The sequence below is a fragment of the Ctenopharyngodon idella genome, chromosome 13, assembly GCF_019924925.1.
Source record: "Ctenopharyngodon idella isolate HZGC_01 chromosome 13, HZGC01, whole genome shotgun sequence".
Taxonomy (NCBI): Eukaryota; Metazoa; Chordata; class Actinopteri; order Cypriniformes; family Xenocyprididae; genus Ctenopharyngodon; species Ctenopharyngodon idella.
Window position 1 is genome coordinate 6,781,871 of NC_067232.1, and position 26,678 is coordinate 6,808,548.

Consider the following 26,678-nt stretch of genomic DNA (forward strand, 5'->3'; position numbering starts at 1 on the left):
CATGCATGTGTCGTTATTATAAACTAACTAAGCATATTGGTCTCATACACACATACAAACAAGCATTGTTTACTGCATGTGGAGGTTAATTATGTGTTTTATGGGCCATTTACAAGCTCAGGCGAGACATGCCACAGTGTCCTTCTCACCTCCCGAAGGACTTGTCAGGGAACATAAACCATCTATGCTCTACTAGTGAGTTTCTTTGTCTCTTGACCATGACACACACGTCTACACATAGCCAAGCGTACTTTAACAATCATCACCGTGACTCTCCTATGAATCAACTCACGGACACCCTGCCTCCCTTCACCTTGACATCCTCTCAGTCTCATGTCTGTCCTCTTGGCACAGACTAGAGAAAGTGATAACACATACCACTGTTTGGAACAAGAACATTCAGACCCTCGCTGATGTGAGTGATGCAGCTGCAAGTGACTCAGATCAAATTGAAAAAGATGCTGAGAAAACATCTGTCGTGACACTTGTTTCTTCTAACTTTTACCTCAGTGGCTAATATATCATCAAAAGTTTATCTAAGATGGCTCCCCCCCAAGACTTCAGTGGGTCAAAACATATTTAAAATATTCCTTGCATTAAGCCAACACAAGGGATATTATTAAAATTACAATGCTTCTTCATAACATTTATGTAATAATCTTATGCAACTGAACACTGTTGTTTTTTTCTTTTTCTTTCTACAGCAACTAATGCGAGAGCGCCAGCAGATGGCCAGCCGTCCATTTGCCTCTGTTACAGTGGCACTCGATGCTCCAGAGGAAGAGGAGGAGCTTCTGCAGGGCCAGGTGGAGGTGGGTACCTTCGATTGTAGTCTTGTAGATATTTGATAGTCATTTACCTACTATATTTGTGAAGCAGTAGATGGAATGGATTGGATTGTTGTTTATTATATATGTATATATATTATATAGACATAGACACAGACACACATTTTTCTTTAAATAACCCAATATCACTAACAACATCCATCCATTTTGGTTGAGCACTTGAAAATACCAATTCATTTACCTATAAATCATCAGAAAGGTCTGAAGATTTATTATAAAATATTAAATTATTATGATAAAAATCTGTCTGTAATTTCTTAATTTTTGTCAGAAAATCGTATGCATCCATTGAGAGAAAAAAACACTCCTGTCCACTTCTCTACACTGGTGAAAAACTTGGATGGATTTACATGTTTACTTCAAATTTCTTTACAGAAAAGTAGTATTTATATAAATAAATATATATATTTATATAAATAGGGTGTTGTGAGCATTAGTGAGAACATGCATGTAATGTAACGTCTGTTTTATTCATATTCATCGCCGGAGGGCACCCTCACGCAGAAAGTCCACAAGTGAGACTCATAGAAATCATAAAACTTATGACATTCCAGGAAATCCCTTATATGGACAAAGGCATCCAGATTCCGCTGTAGCTGAATAAAACACAGATAGAGATATTTTGACTGATGAAACACAAAGACAATAAACATATGATTGTGATAATATATGGTTTTATCTGTGTTCTTCTAGATCTTGGGTATTTCATAAGAATAGTGTACATTTATAATGCAATGCTAATCAACATAGCCTTTATCACTGTATAGAATTCTAAAGAATATCATTCTGCCTCATTTTATGATATGAAGCCACGTCAGATCACAAAAGGAAGTTATTTCAAACACTCGACTCTGACATTGTGAAGTGAGTTTGGAGTAAAAACGTCATTAAATGTTCTCTTTTGTTGGACAGCAGGTTTGTAAATGCTTCTCATTACAAGTTTAGAAAGATGTTTGGTGCGTGTTGCTTTTTCAAACGCACATTATAAGTGACTCAAATTCACAGTGCTTCCAGAGATGGAGCACCATACTGCGAACTGATCGATACACTCTGACCTCACTGCTGCGCTTCGCCATAAAACTCACTGCACATATACTTGTTTAATTAAAAATTTTGCGATTTTGGTTAATTTCGGTTAATCGTGTAACCCTAGATTAACCTCACTGTGTAACCAAATCATGAATTTGCAGCAATTTCCTCATGCAGAGGTTGATTAACTGATTTAAATTGATCGCTTTGCAGTGAATGCTGCTCCATCTCTGGAGGCGCTGTGAAATTTAGTTACTTATAATGTGCATTTGAAAAAGCAACACGCACCAAGAACTTCAGAACTTGCACTGAGTTTATCATTTTTTCCACAATGCTTTCTTCAGTTCTTTTTTTTTTTTTTTAATAGAAGAGAGTGGAAATCATGAATTTGCAGCATTTTCCTCATTCAGAGGTTGATTAAACAACATCTGTTGTAACAGTGTAGTCTCCGTTAGCATAATTGCATAATATACGGGTGAATATTCGCTCATTAAGCAGCAAGGCCAAAGAGCAGGGCCATCATCACATTTCATGCCTAAGTTGATTGGTAAGCACAGGCTGCGGATGGATGTTTTACTGGCCCTGAACATTTCTTTTGCACTGACTGTTGCACTTGAATGGAAATGTTTGTTGTCAAAGTACTTTCCACAGAGAAAAGCATATAACAATTTTACACTACAAGTGTAATATGAAAAGATCACTTCACACCAATTCAAATAGTAATTACTTGACATCTACTTTACTCTCTGAGATATTCTTTTTACCTGATTTCACCAGGCTATGATTGAAGTTGTATATTTATAACATGCCAGCTGAATTGTTTCGATTTATTTTGATGATATGTGGTGAGATTTCTTCCTTTAATCGGCCATGTTAGAGCTTCTCTCACTTGTTTTCAAAGATGCAGTCTTTTTCAAAAATCTTTTAAATGCCATCTGCAATCTTTGACCTTGTATAAAAGTCAAACAAATGTTTGGCGGTCTGTTATTTATTTGACGGCTTCTTTATATTGCAGCTCATCTGCATTGTGCGGCTGTGTAGGCACTATGTGTTGGAAAAGAGCTCTGGGAACATATGCATGGAAATCTGGATGTGCTTTCAAAATGCGCCCAAGCCTCTTAGACTTGTTTTTAATAGCTGCAATATAATTTGAATCATACCAGAAAACCACTAATTGCTAGAATAACATGCTGAGTGCTAAAAGTGTGCTAGACATGCTGTGCTCAATATCTGGACTGAAGTGTGCGAGAAACTTTCATTGACTGAGGTGTCCTCACTCTTACCTCCAGAACTCTTCAGGTGCAAACAACATCTGCTGTGAACAAGAGCAGCTGTTCCTCTGGGGATTTTTTACCTCTAATTTTGAAATTAAATTAAATTAAACAGAAAAAAATAAAGCTGTTATTTAAATTATTTTATATTTAACCATTAAATTAAATAAAAAATATAAATATATATTATTTTATTTATATTATATTTTATCATTATTATTTTTATTATTTAAGACCTTATTTAGTACAATTGACTAAACGTTAGTCCATGAGAATTGGTCAACCAAATTTTAATTGATCAGTTGGTTGCAAAAAAAAAAAAAAAAAAAAATCCACAGGAAGTGGTGAAGTCATGTAGTCCATGACGGACAGATCGTTACACTGTTAGTCCATGTGGTAATTATATTGGTAAGGAAATACAAAGTGGGATCATTTCGAGAGGGTAAAGTATGACCCCAAAAGGTGATGTTCATCGACATCAAACATGCAGGCTTGTCATTTGAAACAAAAAAGTAGTAGCCTAACGTTAGTCACTTTATATGGCCGCCAGCTCTAATGTTAACCTAGATAAATGTGTGCTATTATTAGGCGCATATCCAAGTGTTTGTGCGGAGCAGAGTTGTCAAAAGTACCGACTTCAGTACGAAGTCGGTACTGAAATTTAAAAAATGTGACACTTTGAGCACTGTTGAGCGGATTCATAAACACCTCTGATTGGCCATTTTGTTCACACGCTCATCACATACATCTGTGATTGGCTATAATGATCAACGCATGGAAGTGTTTGAAAGCACACGGAAGTGTTTGAATTTGAAAGCGGGAGCGTTTGAAAGCAGGCGTCTATCAGCGGACTGGTCTGCGATAGATGCCTACTTTCAAATGCTCCCATCTGTATCTGTGTAAGCGCTCGGTGAAGAGCATCATTGACGACTATTTACAACATGTTTTTGAAGCGTTGATCATTGAAGCCAATCACAGATGTATCCGATGAGCACGTGAACACAATGGCCAATCAGAGGTGTCCACTCAACAGTGCTCAAAGCGTCACATTTTTAAAATTTCAGTACTCACTTGGTACCGAAGTCGATACTTTTGAAAACTGTATGGAAGCTAAATTAGTACCGCGCTTTCTGCTTGACATTTAACTTAAAGTGTATTTCTCTCTATAGGCGCATCCACTATACTGTAAGGATGACAAGTCAGAGTGTCGTCAACATCTTTGCAGTCAACACTGACTCAGAAAACACTAGTTTATTAATAAATTATTAAAATGTTCAGACAGTCTCACTCCTGTTTTATTCCGACACATTCATAATCATTACTTTTAAACGTGACTAGTCGACTAATGGCTTATGTGAACGGCTACTATTCGACTAGAAAAATCTTTGGTGGGGGGGCAGTCCTACTATTTAGCTTAATGGTATCCACAAATAAGCCCCTTATAGCTAAGCTAAGTAGTTGATAACTGTTTGATTGAGTCTTAAATCAAGAGTGTTAAATTATTGATAGATTTTATGGAAGTGTTTCACTGTAAGATCTGACAACATGCAAGAAATAACAAGCAGACAAATCATAGGCTGCCATTCCCTAGGTAAGCTGTTGTGTCACATCTGATTGCAGCAGCCTCTATGACCTTGCTGCATTATAAAACAAAGAGGTGAGTAATTAGCATAAATCTTCCATCCATATAATGTCCATACAATGTAATAAAGCTGATGAAGCCGCAGCCCAGAGCACCTGCACTACGCCAAAACATATCTCGCTCTGTGTGTAGACTGATCGATAGCAGCCCAGTGTTTTTGTAATGCTGGGAGAAATGAATCAATTTCATATGTAATGTTTTAATGTGCTATATTTACCTCCAGTGGGTTGTGTGGAGATAAAGACTATTTATGACACTTATAAGCTGTCTGACTGGGTAAAGATGATTGTTATTCACACGAATGCATAAAATTCACATACACATTCACAGGCTTTAAAACATTCAAGGTTTTTTAAATTATTTTTTTATTTTTTTTTTAACTTACACCACCATTATTTATGTTTTTAAAATGTTTCTTATGCTCACCAAGAAAAAATAAATTGTTTTGAATAAAATAACTGTTTTCTATTTGAATATTTTAAAATGTAAATTATAGCTGTGATGATAAAGATGTTTTTTTTGTTTGTTTTTTTGTTTGTTTTTTTTACAGCCACATGATCTTTCAGAAGTCATTCTAATGATTTCATTCTAAAACAAAAGGTGTCAGGTAAAGCAAGATAACTATTATAAATATAGATAACTATTAAAAATGATATAAAAAAAAATTAAATACTGAAATAAATTGATTGATTAAACACTTGATTAAATCAACTTTTTTACGTTTATGTTAAGTATGTCAATGCCAAGAATGGTGCCCTATCCTGTTCCTGACAGGCTAACACCAAACTATATTAAAATCAATAAAACATAATTTATGAGGTTCTATCTCTGTTAAGATACTGCCATAGAAGGCAATCAATCTAGGAAGTTCATAAACAAACCTCATGCCAATAGGTGTTAAAGACCTACACTCAAAAAAATGGTACTTTAAACTAACTCAAGTCAATTATGGACAGTGGTTCCACACAACCAACTTAGTTTTTATCAACATTAAAGGTTTATTTTTAATCTATGCAATATCCTTGTGTTGTGACAACACAACTGACTAAGGAAGAATCTATGTAAAATAGTTATGTCCAACCAACTCAGTCAGTCATGGACAGTGGTTCCACATGATTGAAACAAGTAAAACCCAATAGAGTCAACCATGTTAAACAAACTAGAATCATTTGTGTTCATTTAACTTGAATGAATGGTTTTAGTATCATATTAATTGAATTATACAAATAATCTTACAATTTTTGCTTCTTTTTTAGTCTTGTGATTTACATAACTTTTATGATGTTATGTTCTGTGTTGGCAGTCTAGAAGTGATACTGGTTTCATCCAGGGCAGCATTTCCCAAAAGCATCATAAGCCTAAGCTGATCGTAGCTCCATTGCCACCAAGAGCACTTCCATAGTGAATACTTTGTTATTAAAGTAATTTGAATTGTTGTTAGCAGGTCCTCAACCCAAGCACAAGCTCAACACTAATGGTAACCCCGAAACTATTAACACAACAGGAACTTTTAAATACCAACATAATAGGAAGTAAACATTAAAAAGTCTCTCCATTTTTTCATCTTGCTAAAAACTGCTTAAAATAACACTTTATTTCAATATTTACTCTCCCAGATCAGCCCCTTTGCAAAGCATGATGGGAAGCGAAAGTCCTGTTTGATTGAGTCCTGGTTGAGTTTACTTGATTGAAACATGGTGTTTTAATATGAAAACATCAAGTTAAGTCAAAAAGTAATCATTTCAAGTCAATTTAACATGAAGCGATTAAATTTGAACCAGAAACCTAATACAATGGTGTTGAATCAAAATAAGTTGTTTAAATAAAGTGAACAGCATCAAAAGATCATTTTTATGAGTGTATATACTGCATGTATAAAACTTTGTGTCAGTTTGTTGCTGTGTAAATATCATCTTCTTTTCTGCACATCAGTATTCTGTGTTTTCACTCTGTGATTGCAAATTAATGGTTTTATTAAGTTTAAGTGTTGTTAGATTTTGGCGTAAACTTATTTTGTCGTTTTCATATGGGAAGACAACTATTGAATACACTCTAATTGGTAGCTTTACTGTTTTATGTATATAGAAAGAACCTTCTTCGAAAGCTGCTTCAATATGAGGTAGCACATCTCTCTCTCTGCTAGGCATCAGTTACACCCTTCACTCTGGCCAAATGTGCTGTTGATGTTAGAAAGCTGAGAGTGGTGGGAGCGATCAGGGAGATGACAACTGTAGTCCTCAGAGCAGGGACCCAAACATCTGTTCTGTGAGCTGTCTGTCTCTGGACTGCGCTTATCAAAACAATCTCAGCTGTTCAAATACACAGCGGCATCAGTGCCAACTCTCATGAGCAACAAACGATCCTCTCTATTTCTGTCTGTCATGTCTTGCTCATCATGAGACAGCAGTGGATGATATTGAAGATTGCTCGCGCTCTCTACACAGATTCTCTCTTCCTCCCTGCAGACAGATCTTCAGTCTTTGGTTAATTCAAAACAGTGAGAAATCTTAGATTGCTGTCCACAAAACGCAAACATATCCCACATCTATCCCGTTCTTTTGAGATGAAGTACCAATGCTATCTCACAACCAATTCGTACATATTTTTACGAGGTGGCTAATTCGCATGAATTCATACGACCTCACTCAAATTGTATGAATTTGTTTAGGGGTGGGGTTAGGGGTAGGCTATTCGTACGAATTCATATGAATTTGACAACTCATAAAATATGTACGATTTACCAAAAAACTTACAAATTCGTACAAATTATTATTTATAATTAATTATTAGTCACCTTGTAAAATATGTACAAATTCCCATGAGATCAGGTTGGAAGTACACATTTTTTCCCCTTTTGGTTTGATTTGTTGTTTTTCTTTTTTCCTTTGGTTTGATTAGTTTTGGCTTGGTTTGTTGGATTTTGTTTAGTTTTTGTTTGCTTGTTTTATTGTGTTTTATTGTTTTGTTTTTATTTTGGTTTGGTCTGATTTGTTTTCTCTTGGTTTGGTTAAATCCTTTTGTTTAGTTTTTTATTTTAGTTTGATTTGTTTTGTTTTTTTGTTGTTGTTTTTTTTATATTTTGTTTTGTTTGTTTTATTATTCTCTCAGTTTGGGTTATTGTTTTCATATTGGTTTGGTTTGATGTTTTTGTTCTTTCATTTGTTTAGTTGTTGTTTCGTTTTTTTTATTTTTTTTTTTTTTGCATCTACCTGGAAGAGCTAACATTGTTTATTTGAGCGGTTTGAAATATCAAAGTCTGCCTCAAAAAATTGTGTGTTTTTGAAGAAGGACTCCCAAATTGTCTAACAATGGCAGGCATGTAGTCTTTAGGAAAATCATTTTGGAAGCAGTCATTATTTTTGCATTTCTTCTTGGTTTCAATAGGGGCACAGTAATGGCACATTTCACTTTGAAGCAGCCGTATGGTAAAATCTATGAAATCAGTAGAAAATGAGGAGGTTCATTTGTTTGGTCTTTCCATGTCATCTTTCACAGTTTTTGGACACTTTAATCAAAGCTAGTCCTATGCAGTGCTTCAAGCAAGCTCAACATAATGCTTAGCTCTTCGGTTCTAATGTGTGTCTTGTCAGGGGTGCTGATTTCTGTCACCTCTCATCTCTGTCCAAAACACCTCCTAGATCGATGATCTGTGAATGGTTTTTATGAGCTGCTCATAAATCTTACAGCTGCCCCAGCTCAACCGCGCTCAGAGCAACGTTGAGCTTCAGTTCACCGCACATTTACAAGTAGAGATTTTACTGTTCCGGAGTCAGTGGGAATTGGGCATTGCAGTATTTAACAGTGTATTTATATTTTTTGGCCCACAGTGAAACACACAATTCTGACTTATTTTATCAAATCTGGCATCAGTCTGCTGAACTTTGTTAAAAGCTGAACAACTCAATGTGTTTTTTGACCTATAGTTAATCTTTGACTACATCACTTAACCCTTATGGATAGGTTAGCAAATGTCAATTTCTTAATAGACTTAACCAAAACTCACAAACCCTGCTTAACTGATTCTTAACCTGAACCTTGACCTTAGTCATTGTCATCCCTTGAGGTCGAAGTGCCCTTGGAGGGCATTTCACATACATCTGGATTCTTCTCAGTCAAGCCCAATATTGATCACGAAAGGCAATGCTTAGAAAAGTGCACACGCAGATCACAGTCTATTATCCATATTAGCAGCTTTTTTACTTGATTCTCTTCCCTGTTTTCACTCAGCAGTTTTGCTGCTCTGAGAGATATTTGACTTTGCCCTGTCTCATGTTCAGCTGATCCTGCATGTTACTGTAAAACAGACATTTCTCTGCTGCACAAGCCAGATCCGAACCAGATGTTCTCTTGGGCTAAAAGACTGACAGGTGAAACTAAATAGTCTCTCATCTGGCACAGCAGGTTAACAAGTCAACATATGCTTGTACAAGGTGACAGAAGATTTTTTTTTCACATTAATAAAAGAGAAGATGTTGATAGAATATTTGTAAACATAATGAAACATAGATATATTCTGTACTTGCTTTTTATGAAATAATGATGGGGAAACTGTGTTCTTGTCTTGTGACTTTTTGCAAAGCTAAGAGACCAGTAATATTTTTTTTTCCACTCAAGGGCTAATTGACCTTTGGGCTATCATACTTATCTTTATTTAATATTAAATTATACATTGGATTTAACTTATGTTTTTCATGTAGGCAAGAATTCATTAGTGTTTGATCTTGGTTACTGACAAGCTTTCTCCATCAGTACTGTACATTTCAGTCAAGTTTCATTTGCTGTTTAACCAATATTAGTTAAAGAGAGTCTGGGAAAGAGCCATTAGCCAATGGGGCTGGTTCAATAGTCTTGTATTCCAGGGGTCATAAACCTTTTATCAATCAATCGATCCATTAGCCGTCTTAATATCACTTTATGTTTTGACTGTTCCTGAGCTCTATCCGCCCAGAAAAGATAAGAATGGATATCATAGTCCTCTCATGAAGTCTTGATTGGTCAGTGTGTGTAATTACTATGTGGACACACACTGTTAATGGATTTAATGTGCAGTACAGTATGTTTATTCTGTGCAGATAAGAGACACACACGCACATTGTTAACCTTTGCAGTAAAATATGAATAAGTAAGTGATGTTCAGGTGAAACTCTATTTAAAATGTTTTTGGGTCATTAAGTTTTGTGATTTCCATGATGATTGATAAGTAGTTTGTTTATAAGCACAACTGGGACATTGTGTTAGAAATATTTAGTATTTAGCCTGCCAACCAACTTTATTTATGTCTGTCTGTCTGAAATAAATTATCTATAATATATTAATTGATCGCTATATTGTACTGTATATTGCTCAATCATGTAAGTAGTAGTAGTAATAATAATAATAAGTAATAAGTAATGTAAAAACCAGTTCGTTCCTGTTTCTGATCTATAAATGGGACTTGAACCTGCTTGATCTCGGAAAAGGGGGAAATTGCAATTATTCTCAAGGAATACAATCTCAAGCGTCATTAGTCCACTAAACCTTCAGAGCAGTATTCTAAATTTGATAGTGATTTGAATCGCTAACCCTTAAAAAAGTCTGTCTATGAATAAAGAACTGAATAAGGTTACAACTTTAATTTAAGGTGTCTTTGTTACAGTTTAATTATACATTTAAGTGCTGAGTAACTGTCTATGCATAAAGAACTGAATAAGGTTACACTTTATTTTAAAGTGTCTTTGTTACAGTTTAATTATACATTTAAGTACTGAGTAACAATTATTAACAACATGTACTTACTATTAGGGCTGGACGATTAATCGAATAGTAATCAAAACTACTCCTGTTAATACTTTCCCCTTAAAAACACACTACCAAGTGTGTAGTCATGTGACTCCACCCCGTCCAGTCAGCAACACGGAGGCGAACTCAAACGGCTAGTCAGCACACACAGACAGCGCGTAAGCGTCGATCCCTGAAGTGAGATCACTTTCACTTGCGTCTTCACTAAACTTTAAACGTCAATTGTATGTGTTTTAAAGCTTGCCAGTTTCAAGCGATTTTAGACCATCGGATGTGTATCATTATACTGAGCTACTGCACTGATTCATTGTGGCACACGAACACTCATACAGACAGTAGTTGCCCATTACGTGAAGATCGCGTGCACAGATACGAGCGCAGAAACTCGTTGTCAGCACTGTCTTGTGATTTATCATTAAAGTAGAATAGAATCTCAAAAGTTATAGCATATATTTTTCTACTTTTGAAGTAACTACTTACAACCCACAGCTTCACAATCAATAGAGAGACGGCATGACTAATTCACACACGCAATCGCTCTCATTAATGCATTCAAATAAATGTACTGGTACTGTGCTAATTTATCTGTATCTGATTTACAAAGATAAATCAGATACAACCAAAGCAGTTATTTTGGTTTGTAAATGTTACGAGCCAAAATAACTGCTGAAAGTGAGCTGTTATAACGAAGCACTCTTTCAGTAGGAAAAAAATATCCCACCTTTAATCGTCAAGCATTTACAGTACAAACCTTGTCAGTGAACTATGACCAAACACAAAAACAAAAAAATAGTTCATTAATTGTAATCAATGTAAAATGTTCAATTAATCAATATTTTGATTTTAGGTCATATCGTCCAGCTCTGCTTACTAAAGGGTTAGGATTAGGGTTTGGTTTAGGGTTTAGTTGTATGTAATTCTGTCAGGATCACTATCATCAAAGATGATTGGCAGTTAGCATACAGTTGGGATTGGCGGTCTGGTTCTGTTCTGGACAAAAACTCCCTGCCCATCCATGCAGCCTAACATGGATAAGAGCAGGGAGAGCAGCGATAACCCCCCTTAGGGTAAACAGGACAGTACCAAGTATTGCAATATCATTAATTTTCTTAATGACAATAGTTAATGTAACAACATAATTGAAGAATGAGTTTGATCAAAAGAAATATCAGAAGGGCAAGTCCTGACTGGACAAAGGAGGAGCTGGGGATGGAGGAGGTTAATAAGCTCCTGAGCAATGTGATAAAGCTGCTGATAATACTGAATGGACCATATATATACGAATGTGTTGATAGGCGTCGTATTCCTATAGGTCAATGTGAATCAGCTGAGTGTCAGCTGATGCGAGCTTGACTAACATGACCTGCCAGAACTAACGCTATAAGCTTGATTTATGCATATTTACTGTTATTACTATAATTATTACATGTAACATACACACTGCAAAATAAAGTGTTACCCTGAATAACTGCAACAATAACTGTATATAGTTTAGATTTATGGAGGTAAAATCACTTGTTTTTGTCATAATTGTTCAACTGGCCCCAGATGGAGAACAATACTTGGCTAGTAGCTGTAGATGAACAAATTGAACCTACTGTATATGATTGTTGTTAGAAGGATACTCTAAGTAAACGTACTCCATCATGCATTTTCATTTGGCTGACCTGAATTGACGCCTCCTTCATTTGTCAGTGACATACTGGTGTTGGAAGAGGCTGTGATTCCTGTCTGCCCTAGAGATTAGCAATGCTTAAGAGTTAAACCCTCCTTTGTCAAGGAGATTCAGAGACTTAGGTCAAAAACCCTGAAGGGGTCTGTCAGGAAAAATGCTTTCATCCAAAATGCTACTGCTCATCAAGAGTGTCTTTGCAAATCCTGATTGCTTCTCTCTTGGCTTCTAAAGATCAAAAGGTCTCCAAAAAATAATACAATTTATTTTAAAAATTCATTCTTAAGAATATTCTTAAAATTCTTAAAGGCGGTAACATTATCCAGGAGCACTGCTACAAAATACTGCATTACTTCAATGAATTTGTCAGATGCCTCCATCCAAAGCGACTTGCTTTGCATTCAGAACTGAACCCATGACTTTGGCCTTGCTAGTGCTTTTATACTTTTAGTTTAATAAAAGTAATTTATTGGTATCGGTGGATATTGGCTATTTAGCACCTTGTGGCAGTTGTTTTGATATTTTCACATTGTGTCTTCACATTGTGTCAATTTAAAGTGACTAAGGCTCAAAAAATAATTGAGAATACACACAAACATACATATACTGTGTGTGTGTGTGTGTGTGTGTATATATATATATATATATATATATATATATAATTGATATGGTGTAGAAATTAAATATTGGTCATTTATCTGTTGTTTTTATCTGTATCTTCCTGAATTTTATTATTCATGCATCCCTAATATTTATCTGTTTATATGTAACTTATGCTAACACAGAAGTGTGAAATAGACAAAGATTAAATGGATGGAAGGGAGATTAAAAGAGAAAGAGTGAAAGAAAATAAAGAGTGAAGACATGGCGGCCTGCTATATCTTCCAGAGACAGAGGCACTTTACACATAACTGCGATAAAGGCTCCTTGACAGTCTTTAATCTGTGCTCAAATATGTTGTTTTGCAAAGCTTTATTTTTGCCTAGACTGTAAGTAATTATGTTGTTCATCAACAACAGATGTCTCCGTTGCAGACGACACGGCCCTGGGTTGAATTTGCATCATCTTCCGTAACTGGCACAGGGCATTCATATGTTGAAGCAGGATTAGTCGGCAGTTGGTTTCGCTCCTGTAACTTTCTGCATCGGTGAATTTAATTTCTTTCAGTACTTCCTTAAACTGCCTGTGCCTCTCCATTAAGAGTTTCTCTTATTTCCTAATGACAGCTGTGTTCCTTCTCTCCCTTAGTGTTTTTAATCAATAGCTTCATTCTCATAGAGAACTGAAAAAATCAATATTGGATTTGCAGCAAACAGTTTCTGAAATGATGGGCCGTGTAATGTTTCATGCTTGTTTTTTGTGAGCCGCCCATGTCTGAGACTCTGAAAATACATTCATCTTCGGTGTTAATAGTGGGAGAGGGAGTGAAGGACACACTCCACCTTTTGTTTTGGAGGGGAGAAGTCATGGCTTTTGCCGAGCATTAAGGAAATGATTAATTTGTTGTTCGTGTGGACCATAGTTCGCCTCTCTACCCCAGAGCAGTAATAGGATTGTATACTTACTCTCCTTCTGTCTCTCTGTTTCCCTCTCTGCAATTAAAATGGAAATTTGGCAATGGGCCTCGGTGGCAGGACGGTCCTTTTTTATACCCAGGAACTGGCTAATGAATCTGTCTGTGGAGCTCCACATAACCAACACAATGAGCTCCCCTAAGACCTTGTGCTGTGCACTACTGGAGGCCTGGAGCATGCTGGGAGGAATGTTGGAGGCCGAATGTGACTGAAGTGGAGAGGCAAACTCCCTACAGTTATATATGTTTTTCAAGCAGTAATTCAAGTGCAGTCACACTCTCTCTTTTTTGTTCTCTCTCAGGATACGTTCACACAGCTGCAGAATCTGCTGTCAGTTCTGGTTTAGAGTGTTGTTTAGAGTTCACATAGAGTTTGGTTATGCACAACAGGACAGCTTTGTTCTATAAAAGCAATGGGTCACTTTTAGAGATTTTTTTTTCCGCCAGTGCATTATGCTGTGCTTTAGCTGTTAGACATGGTATATACAGTAAATTATTCAGGGCTTCCTTAAAGAGATGGTTCACCCAATATTACATTTCTGTCATCTTTTTTCACCCATGTCACTGCAAACCTGTATGACTTTTTTTTTTTTTTTCTCTGTGGAACACAAAAATACCTTAGTTGAAAGTCCAATTTTTGTCCTTACAATTAGCTGATCAATTCAAGCAAACTAATGAGTAGTTAATTTTAAAAATAGTATTGCATATTCTCATTTTTCTATAACTAAAGTGACTCTTTTTCAATTAAAATTTTCAGGATGAAACTACATTTCAGGACAGTCAGTTTCTCTTTCATTGTGAGACTATTTTTGGTAAATCCTTTCAGTTTGTGAACTGGCTGTGCACTGTTACTCTGTATATCAGAGCCAAAACTTGATTGCAGTTACTTTTAATGTTTGGCAATGAAACAAATCTGATTCAAAGTTTACTAACTCCATGCTTCCTTTGAAACAGAATTAACAGTTTCTAGTAACTCTTCGCTGGAGAAACAAAAAAATTGAGGCTGATTTTGAGTTCAGCAAAATAAACAGCTCTATCTATTGCAAGGTAAATAAAATTTCATTCTATCCTTGTGGGGACATTTGGTCACGTAGGTTTTTTGCAGGCAACATTAAAGGGTTAGTTCACCCAAAAATGAAATTTCTGTCATTAATTACTCACCCTCATGTTGTCCCAAACCCATAAGACCTTCGTTTGTCCTCAGAACACAAATTAAGATATTTTTGATGAAATCCGAGGGTATCTGATCCGCACATAAGCAGCAATAACACTGCATCTTTTAAGGTCCAGAAGGGTATTAAAAGACATCGATAAAATGGTCAACGGGACTATAGGGGTTCAACCTTAATGTTATGATGCGACGAGAATACTTTTTGTGCACAAAAACAAAACAAAACAACGACTTTTTCAACAATATCTAGTGATGGGCGATTTCAAAGCACTGCTTCGTGAAGCTTCAAAGCTTTTTAAATCTTTTGTTTCGATTCAGTAGTTCGGACCGTGTATCAAACTGCCAAAGTCACGTAAACCACTGAAATTTCAAAAGACTTACGACGTAACGATGCCTTGTTTACTGAAATTACATAACGTTGGCGCTCCGAACTACTGAATCGAAACAAAAGATTCATAAAGCTTCAAAGCTTCACGAAGCAGCGTTTTGAAATCGCCCATCACTAGATATTGTTGAATAAAGTCATTATTTTGTTTTGTTTTCGCCTTAACATTAAGGTTGAACCCCTGTAGTCACGTTGACTGTTTTATCGATGTCTTTTAATACCCTTCTGGATCTCAAAAGATGCAGTGTCATTGCTGCTTATGTGTGGATCAGATACCCTCGGATTTCATCAAAAATATCTTTGACAGCAGAGCTGTTATATATGTTTATAATTTGTGGGTGAGTAATTAATGACAGAAATTTTTTGGGTGAACTAACCTTTTAATATTGCCATTATTTTATTTCATTTTTATGGGGGAACAGTAGTTGGTCCCATTATATTGTGTGAGAGTTAGGCCAAGTGTTTTTACATTTGTTTATAAGTTTGTTAAATTGCTTCTAAAAATAAAAGTTTTTGCAGGATTAGCCAGAGTTAGTGAACTTAGTGGCATCATTTCTTAATTAATGCAAGTGGTCAGAGTTGTGTCTTAAAGTTTGCAACATATTTTTGTGAAATATTCAGTGCTTACTGCATCTTGTATAAAAAATTCAACAAAAGAAATCTTCTCTCGGTGTTGTCTGCAGAATGGATGTTTAAGCAATAATTTAAACAAGCTTTTAATTTTTTTTTTGCATAGTAAACTGCAAAATGCGGCAGATTTTATGTGTGACGCCACATGTATCTGATTCATGAAGCAGATTTCAGCTCTGAATTACTGACAGAAATTGCCATGCATGGAGAGAAAAAAAAAGGATTCAGGACTTAAGCCAAAGAAGCCCACCTATCACGCCGCCCACGGTCATCAAGATGAATGGGAATACCAACAGAGAGCTTTCTCCAAGTATTATAGACCTGTGACCCATTTTTAAGTGGCGACCCACCGGTTGAAAAGCACTGATTTAGACCACTCAGTGCAAAAAAGCACAGCCACAAGGCAACTAGAAGCACAACAGCTAGCCTGACTGCAGCTTGCAGGCTGAAAATGAAAGACACTCGCCGAGAGTGTTTCTGACACGCTTCGGATAACCTGCCAGCCACCCCGCATCCCTCTATTTTATTTAATCTCTTTCTCTCCCTTCTCTCTCACGCTCACTGTCTCTCCCCATCTTTCTCTCTCAGGATCTCTTTCTCACACTCTCTCCATCTCTCTCTCGACCAGCAGATGGCCTGTTTGCCTTTTTGTCTCCCTCTCAACTCCAATCATTTCCAGCATTTTTGCTCTCTGTCAGGCCAACTCAGCACAAACAGGCACACACACACTCACGCTAATGTGTTTCCCAAGGTACTGACAGGTGTATGAGTAAGTGTGCCTGGCGCCGTAAGGCAAACATGACGGGCCGGTGTGGAGTCTGCTTCGTTTTATAACATTACTGATGCACAGACAGAAACACAACAGACCTGAACCCAGGAGCCGTTAAACTTTCAGTCAATTCAATCTAAGCATGATGGATCTGTACAATACATTATTTAAACGTTTGTATCTGGTTGTGGCATATCTGAAGAGTTTAATGGGGAATGACACTCTTTACCACAAACGCTGCCTCAAATACTGTCTGAATAAAGATATATACTGTGTGTATATAGTAAATATATATCTGTGTTCTAATGATTTTTAGTGATTATATAATTTAAAGTTACTTGGAAGTTATTTTAAAGTATTACTTATTTTATATTTTTTTTTTAATGAATAAAATAACATACTTTAGGTTCTTTTTAATTATAAATACTAATCAATATTTTTTCAGACATCTAAACAATTGCTGAATGCACATTCTCACTTCTCAAGCCTAAGAAATGTGGCATAAAATAACTTTAAAATAAGGTTCCATTTGTTAACATTAGTTTACTAGATTAGTTAACTTTAACTAGCATGAACAATACTTCTACAGCAGTTATTAATAATGTTAATCTCGACTTTTACTTATACATTTTTAAGATCAAAAGTTGCATTTGTTAACATTATTTAATGCACTGTGAACTAACATAAACACGAACATTTTTATTAAGTAACATTAACAGTGGCGAATGAGACCTTATTGTAAAGTGTTATCATAATATTTTTTTTTTATTACATCTGTTTTTTTATTTTATTGTACAAGTTTACATCCAACATAAATGCAAAAGCATAATTTATTAATATTGCAAGGATGTTATTCACATGTCCTTCCACATGTAGTAGTGGCAAGCCTGGGTCCCATTTGCCCCATTATATATTCTATGGTGGTTTTATTCATGAGCTCCCCGTGCTGATGGAAATTTAAAGTAACTTAAATCTCCTGAGCGTTTGCTTATAAACAGTAATTTATCTATATGAGACAAACATGTTCTCCTGTTTCTGAAAATATGTTCAGTATGTACATGAGGAGTGTGTAGAGATGTTTCTAAAGGGCAGAAAGACTCTAACATTTAAGCAGAAAAACACTGAGTCTAGAAAGTCCTATGTGGAAAGGGGGGGGGGGGGGGGGGGGGGGGAATTGACACTCAAGTCAGTGACTAAAGACATTTATAATATCAAAAATATTAAGCAGCAAAACTGTTTTCAACATGAAATGTTTCACCAATTAGCATATCAGAATGATTGAAGGATCGTTCACACCAACAATCATAACAGTAAAGATAACAATGACGATAACTATAGCATCCACACCAACACACAATATTGGTCTGTATATTCTAAGCGTGTGCTACAGTTCTGTCATCTGCCACTTCCCGTCAAACTCTCTGAAGTCAGTTGAATTCTGATTAGCTGTCAATGTTTTTAGTAGCTGGAAAAAATAGTTGAAATTGATAATATTTTACATTCACTGAAAGTGATTTAATATTGTCGCTCTGCTGTCATTATCGTCATAGCTGTGGTGTGGACCTCCTTATTTTCATAGAATTACAATGATTACTAAAACTTTAGTTATAGTTATCAATATAGTTATTGTCCTTGGTGTGAAATTCGGCTTTGCCATTACAGGAATAAATCTTTCTGACCCCAAACCTTTAAACAGTATAGAATGTTTTATAGACTTAATATTTGGGTCTTATACCATGTCAATAAAGCACAGAGTAGTCATGTTGTTTTTACTAAATAAACTTGATTTTTAATCACTTTTTAATCATGACATTTCAAATTTCGAATGCTCATTCATGAAACACAAGCAGAACAGAATCATTCATAAATCCATTATTATGTAAATTGCTGCATTGCACTGAATTGAATAATTTAAAGGATTAGTTCACTTCAGAATTAAAATTTCCTGATAATTTACTCACCCCCATGTCATCCAAGATGTTCATGTCTTTCTTTCTTCAGTCGAAAAGAAATTAAGGTTTTTGAGGAAAACATTCCAGGTTTTTTCTCCATATAGTGGACTTCACTGGAGTACAATGGGTTGAAGGTCCAAATTCCAGTTTCAATGCAGCTTCAAAGGGCTCTACATGATCCCAGCCGAGGAATAAGGGTCTTCTCTAGCAAAATGATTTTCAAAAAAAAAAAAAAGTATATACTTAACCACAAATGTTCATCTTGCACTCTGCAATGCGCCACGCATTACGTAATCATGTTGGATAGACGTAGGCGGAAGTACTGATGGAGTGTCTACAAAGCGAACCTGCAAAGACTAAGTCAAACACCCTTTACAAAAAAAGGTAAAACAACAATGTCGAATGATTTTGAGGTTGGAGGAGAAAATGAGATGGAGTTTTTCGCCCTACCACAATACTTAGGCCTACGTTACGTGTGACCTTTCCAACGTGATTACGTAATGCTTGGCGCATCGCAGAGCAGTGCAAGACGAGCATTTGTGGTTAAAAAGTATATAATTATTATTTTTTTTAATTTTTGTTTTTAGAAATGACCAATCGTTTCACTAGACAAGACCCTTATTCTATGGCTGGGATCGTGTAGAGCCCTTTGAAGCTGCATTGAAACTGGACCTTCAACCCGTTGTACCCTGGTGAAGTCCACTATATGGAGAAAAGTCCTGGAATGCCCTAAATCTGGCCCTAAGACACTGCCATTAGTCTACTGAAAAGCTGAGATATTAAGGCCAGGCCCCTTTTAAGTTAATTGAGAATTTCACCATTAAATCACCATCACTGTGTGGAAGAAATGCAGCAAACTTTGTTAGAGTCTTCATGACTTCTCAGAGGTAGAGGACAGAGCTGAGAGCTTCAGAGTAAATAGTGTTAACTACAGTGCAGTCTGAGGCCACCCTTACAAATTCTGTTCTTTAAATTGCCTTTTTCTTACTGCTTGTCTAATTGCTTGTCATTTAGCAGGCAGTTACATGTCATTTAGCAGGAGTTTATTATCCATAACAACTTACAGTACACTAATTACAGAGTCTCACTAGTACAGCAAAGGGTTAAGTGCCTCGCTCAAAGGCACAGTGTTCATAGAACCGGATGTTGGGATCAATGGTGTAATTTCAGTAACTCTCCATTACATCACAGGGGTTCTACAGGCTTTATATTTTCATTTAAGTTTTTAGAAGACACGTTTATAGTAAAGTGCCTCACTAAAAGTGCTGTTATTGTGTTCATGATGAATACTTAGATATGATTATGTCTTTGCCAGTAGATATGTGGCTAATAATTCAGTAGAATAGCTTATGAATGGCAAGGCATATTGCATTTTTTTTTCAATTGGCTTAGAAATATTTTTATAACATAGTTTGCTTTAAAATTGACTTGTAAAATGTATTTCTTTTCTAAGACCTTAACTGAATGCCAGCAATTTAAAATCACATTCTGATTAAAAAAATAAAATTGACTACATTGTTAATGGCACTCTTTTAATGGCACATTGATTGGATAGATCTACATATACATACTGTTTTCAATCATCTTATATAAAAATGCACAAGGATATGTGACATTTTGTATTTAAGGTTGAGTATGTTCTAATATTTCTCCATCATCATACACTGTAAAAATATTTGTCTAGAAGATAAACATATTAAAAAAGTCACACCCCTGACTTTAACTTACCTGAACACGTGCTGTACGTGATGGCTTCTTCATGTAATAAATAAATTGTGATGCCATAATTTGTAATACCTTTTTGAAATAATATCAGGTGTTAAAACTATAGCAAATTATAGACTGTGTCAGGAATGTAATTTTAAATGGATAGTTTAATTTCAGCCAACAAACGTTCAGAGGATGTGTGCTAGAAGCGAACTGTAGACTCAGCGATGCCTTCGCTATCTCATGACCAATTCGTACGTATTTTACGAGATGCCTAATTTGTATGAATTCGTGACCTCATTCGTACGAATTCGTACGATTTGGGTGACGGGTAGGTTTAGGGGCGGGGTTAGGGGTAGGTCGTTCGTACAAATTCATATGAATTTGTAAAATACGTACAATTTAGCAAAAAACATATAAATTCATACAAGTGAGGTTGTACAAATTTGTACGAATTAGCCATCTTGTCAAATACGCACGAATTGCCATGAGATCTGGTTGGCGATGCAGTTGCCCCAACTGAATCTGGTATCAATAACGTTAAAATAGATTCTCTTTCAGAGTCTGCTCTCTATTTTGCCAGAATGCTTTTTCAGCACTGCTGATCATGCTTTACATCCCATACAGTATATACATCCCAGTTCTTGAAGGGTAGACATCTGTGTTGGTTGACAGAGAAAATATGGCAAAGACACTTGAAACATACTGAACTGATCAGTTTTGGATTTAGCTCTATTTGTTTAGCACTCTCTTTCTCCCTATTTACTTTCATTTATTAAATGTATATTTATTCATTGGCCAGTCACTTTTTCCAAAGCATCTTATGTTCAAGGTGTATATTTTACATTGTTATTCCCTTGCAATTGAACCCATGATCTTGCCATTGCTAGCGCCATGCCCTTACAGTTGCGCTACAGGATCCGCCCTCGCCTTTCAGTGTTTATTACCTCTTCATCACTTCATTTGATGAAGCCTTCACACTTTATCCCTCCATGATTCACAGACCTGATGGCCACTCAACAAACGTACCCACTGTTTTAAAGCCTAACGAAGCAGGGACTGATGGCACGATATAAGTTCTGGCTATAACATACGGCTGATGTGGGTGCATAATGTTTAAAGGCAGCACATTCAGAATTCAGGACGCACCACCTACCTCCAAATCCCATAGAGCAGTCAGAGCCCCTTAGGGCTGTTCAGCCACTCTGGAGTGGGAAGATGGAGATTGAAATGCAGAAAGTTTGCTAAAAAGCAAAGCTCTACCACATAAGGCACATAATGCCTCAGGTGAAGGATGTTAACACAAATGCAACTTTTTAACAAGCCTTTTGTTTTTCTAAATGTCAAATATTCCAATATCAAAACATAAAATCAGAACACTGTTGATCCAAAGGAAGTCTTTAGTAAACGTACTATTAAAAATTCCTTTGGGAGTAAAAGTGTGTCGATATATTTTCATAATATTTTTTACTTGTATCAGTTGTTTTTGTATTTGAGTGCTTTTCAGCATTTGTAAATGTCAAATATTGAAATTACTTTCCACCGGTCGTGAAATGTCCTATACTATAAATGTCGCATATGAATATCCACCCATATCTTTTAGTAGTTATTTCTCTAAAGGAACAGCCACTGTGGGATCTCAGTGGGCCCATACGAGGTATACCGCTGCCCGGGACCTGAAGTCCTCCCTTGAAGGAGCCTTGTGCCCCTTTCCTGATTTATATGCTGTATTACTTAGCTTGATTAATTTGGATCACCTCACCACCCGCTCTGAACAGTCAATCTCTCCATTCACACCCTGGATCAATCTGTCATGAAGAGTCCATCACTTCACTGTTAATGCCCTTCTTCTTGAAGGTGTCATTTTAATAAAATAGCTATTAACGAGGATTAAAATTAAATGTACAAATATCCTGCCCAGCTCTTTTGGATGAACAGGCTGCTTCAGCAAGTGGGGGATGGATAAATCTGAGCTAATGAAGGCTTTTAAAGAGATTAATGCTTCACCCAAGAGAAGCCAAGTCCTGCTTGGATGCACACTGTCTCTCTATCTCTCCCAGTCACTGCGTCTTTCTTCCCCTTTCCCAGTGTTTTGGGCCAGTGCAACAGGTGCAAATGTGAATATAGTTCCACAGCCACCTCAAAATAGAATTTAACTCTAAATTTACATTTAAAAAGTATGAATGTTGTTTAGGGATGCACCACTGTATTGGCCAATAATCTGTATCGGCCTATAAAAGCAATTATTTTTGCTATCGGTCATAGGAAATTGTTTATAAGCAGCCGTTGATCAGGCCCGATTGTATCCTGTCAATCAAAAGAGGGTGGAAAAATGTCACTTGTTTTGAATTTAGGGCTGTCGAAGTTAAGGCGACAATAACGCATTAACAGTTTAAAAATAGAGATGTTAAAGCAGGGTCTGTTTGATCTTATGAATCACCCATAGTTCAAACCAGGGTTGCCAGATCCACATTTTTCCCTACACCAAACATTTTAACAGATTTGTTGCATGCCTCCCATCCAACAATCGTAAAGAGCTTTGTGCTTTGTTACTTCTGATAAGACATTGTGTCCATTTTATCACAAAATTCAAACAATAAAATGTGACATGGCGGAGCGCCTCGTGTACAAGCGGCAACGTATAGTGCCAGTCATTTCTTCATTTTTAATACAAGTTATAGTGTTCCCTGTATAGTTTACAGCATTAGTTGGGAGATATCGTTTCCTTAAGAAAAATAAACTATTGGTATCAGCAGATATCATTCTAAATAATCGGCTATCGGTATCGGCGGAGAAATTTAGTATCCGTGCATCTCTAATGTTGTTGCATTAAATGACAAATATAAAACCAAGTGGCTTTTATTTTAAAAAAACAAACATTTTTCAAAAAGAAGACTAGGTTGGTAAAATTATAAAATACATTTAATCAAATGTCAATGTCAAATGTTAGTTGTTGTCATGAACCACCTGTGTGAACTTGAAAACTTCATACATCCATTAAACATAACTTTACAACCCATGCCTAAAAGTAATTGCAAAGTGTTCTGAAATCTTTTGTTTGCTCTATTTGTTGGTCACTTGTTTTGATATTGTTTCTAATGTAAAGACATTTGTAAATTTTTAGTTGTGTCCTACTCTGTGTTCTTTCCAGTGAAAAGCAGTTCATAATGTTTAACTGCAACAAGGCATTACAAGATTTGAGTCAATCTGAAAGAAGTTAATGTTCAATGTGGAAGAAGTGAGATTTCACAATGGGCGACCACTCAACAACACAGAAACAGAAACCACTTGACAAAATATCCAGTTGCTTGACATTTGTTGCAGTCGTCGATGAACAAAAAGTCAGATTAACATGGAAGAGGTGCCTCGTTTTGCTTGTCGCCTTGTCTTGATATTTTATTTTATGTTTTATAGACAAAATTATATGATATATCAGCATTCATTCACTCTAAAATCCTATTTGCATATGCTCAAATATGGAAATATGGAGTGTATAATTCATTGTTATATTGTTATCATTATGCTTCCTGGAATGTATTTGTGTATGTGGTCCAATACTTTAGATAGCTGCCAAGGTAAACTCTTTGTAGTTTCAACCATTTGCATAAATGACATTGCTGTATTTCATAATTAGGTGACATAATGTTTATACATTGTCAAACACTTTTTTTCTCCATAAGAAGGAACATATTGCTGAGTGCAAAGTTAATGGCCATTGTATTTCAACATCTGTTCCCACGGCGAGCTCAGTGGCGGGTTCATTTGGAAACTGATGTATGAAGGATTGAGGATTAAATGGAACCTATTTCCTCCAAGTTGATGAATTCATCATCTCTAAAACCTAACACAAACATAGGTAGCACAACCTATAATTAGTCTGTACGCTTCAGCACTTAAACCTATTAGCCACATCTGTCAGAGGAAAAGGAGAAAGGGGACAAGAGAATTTGTGCTTAGTCAAATTATATCACTTTTTAAGAGGGAGAAATAGAAAATAGGCAGATGGTGATGAAACAAAAGAAAAAAAGGAAAGGAAAAAGAAAAGATACACTGCTCTACAGAACTTTTGTAATTGTGCGCTACTTCTATGTCCATCCACACAGCAAACATTGATTTAGAGATCAAAGGTTAAAAGCTTTGGCTGGCAACTACTGAAATGAAGCATCTCTATCACTGAATACCTCAGACAAGATGTAAGTAAACAGTGTATACTCCTCTTTGACCCCTGCGGTCATTGTACACCTCCCTATAGTCAGACAGTCTGAGGCCACAGCGGAGGCTGTGCAGTCAGAGGCGTTCAATACAACAGCTCACCCTCGGCCATGACCTTCAGACCCATTAGAACAATAGTCGTAAAGCTCTTACAGTATACTTCCTTTTATCTTCAATTCATAAACTTAATTCATGAAACTTCATTCATACTTAAACAGGGTCCAAAATCAACATTTTGCTGCTTGTGCTGATGGTGAGTGATTTCAGATTACTTACACCATGAAAGTGTATTTTGCATTATAGTTATGTCATTGTGACAATTGGCTTATTTAGTTTTTCCCCCTTGAATAATAGAAACGTTTCAAAAAAACAATTGACATTGCTGTGGTTCAGATACTCTCGGATTTCATCAAAAATATCTTAATTTGTGTTCTGAAGATGAACAAAGGTCTTACGGGTTTGGGACGACATAAGGGCGAGTACTTAATGACAGAAATTTCATTTTTGGATGAACCAGCCCTTTAAAGCTGGCAGATTTTATGTCCTTGCTAAAGCTAATATTTACTTACTAGAAAGCTGCAATGGTCTGCATAAGAAAAACATCCAGAATTATTATTTTTTTGGGAGACTGTGGCATAGAAAATATTTTTTTTTACTTCATGTTTACATTAAACTCTTTAGTTTCAAATACGCTGTAGGGTGGTGTTAAATATATTTTGAACCCATAATAGAGAAATACTTAAACATAAAGAATCCTGTCCTATGTTTAATTTTCTGTCATTCAGACACAATTTTAATGTGTGTAACGGAGCTTCTATAATAATCAAACACCCAGCAGTGGGCCAACTGTATGCATTAATTTTTAAAGCTCTGCCCATTTTGTTTATGCACCATAAACAGCCCTTAAAATGCAAATGAAGGAGAAATCCACTTTCACCACCTGCTGGTGCTTCTCTGTGTAGTTTAGGGATTGGACTGCCCTCATTTACACTCAATCAATCATAAGCCCTTATTTAACTATTGAATTTATGTCACCTAAACAGATGATGGGATTCTGACATGGTTTTGTTGTGGGCTTAAACAGAAATGAATTAGCCCCTTTGCCACGTCGCATAATGGAAAAAAAAGACTAATTTAAATTGTCAAAGAATCCAGAGTGAGAATCGAAGGAAATTGGACTATAATGTTTGTATGTGAGCATTAGTGGCTCAGCTCAAACATAGTGTTCATCATCTTTGACAGGTGTGAATGTTTTTGGTGACAGGTGTGCTGTAATGTGTGTCAGGAAACCTATAAATTTATGGTGCCTATGTATTACCCACATACTGCTTTGAATCAAAAATTGTTCATAGACCATCATACGGCCACCATCTAATAGTCTTGGGTATGATGGGAAATAAGAGGGACTTCTCATTATGTTGGAATACTGGTATAACAAATCGATTATCCTGAAATTTGACAATAATGCAGAGATGCTCATTGAGTTTATTTTTAAGTGATGTGTGTGAAGATACAGTATCTTGTTATAAATATTCTGCAGTCATATTTATGTCATCTTATGTCATCTGCCTCACCACATGCATTTTAAACAGTGTTGTGTTTGGTATATGAGTGTATACATTTTGTGTAAGGGAAGGAAGCAAAAAATAGAGATGCTACATCAGTTTAAGATTACATTTTGGCCACCATGTTTTGCATCAGATTATTACTGATGGCAATTTCATTCAGTCATTTAGTGGCATTTTGTTCTTGTGAAGTGCAGTTCATGGCCTGTTCTTTCAGTTGTCTATATAGAAGGAGTGTGAAATGGTGAAGAGAGCAAGACCATTTAGCGATACTCCTTCACTTGTTTAAACAGACAGCTATTAAGGAAAACCTGCGGTGCATCTTTGAACTAGAACTTTTTGCCTTTTTGAAGAAATGCTGGAAAGGCTTGACTGAAGCATAAATGAGCTTAAATGCAGACTTTAACGTGTGGATTTCCTTAATTGAAGGCAGAAAAAAGTTTCACAAGTCATGTTATTATGGTCAGTCTCAAA

The 26,678-nt window shown here is 36.1% G+C and overlaps 1 protein-coding gene across 6 annotated transcripts in view; it reads left to right on the forward strand.

Annotated features, from left to right (window-relative positions):
* Positions 1-26,678, forward strand: part of atrnl1a (attractin-like 1a) — a 243,238-nt gene that overhangs the window by 198,386 nt on the left and 18,174 nt on the right. For all 6 annotated transcript variants that reach the window (XM_051916269.1, XM_051916266.1, XM_051916265.1 and 3 more), the window contains one exon: positions 705-812. In XM_051916269.1, the coding sequence (XP_051772229.1) occupies positions 705-812 (108 nt within the window). The remainder of the gene's footprint in view (positions 1-704; positions 813-26,678) is intronic.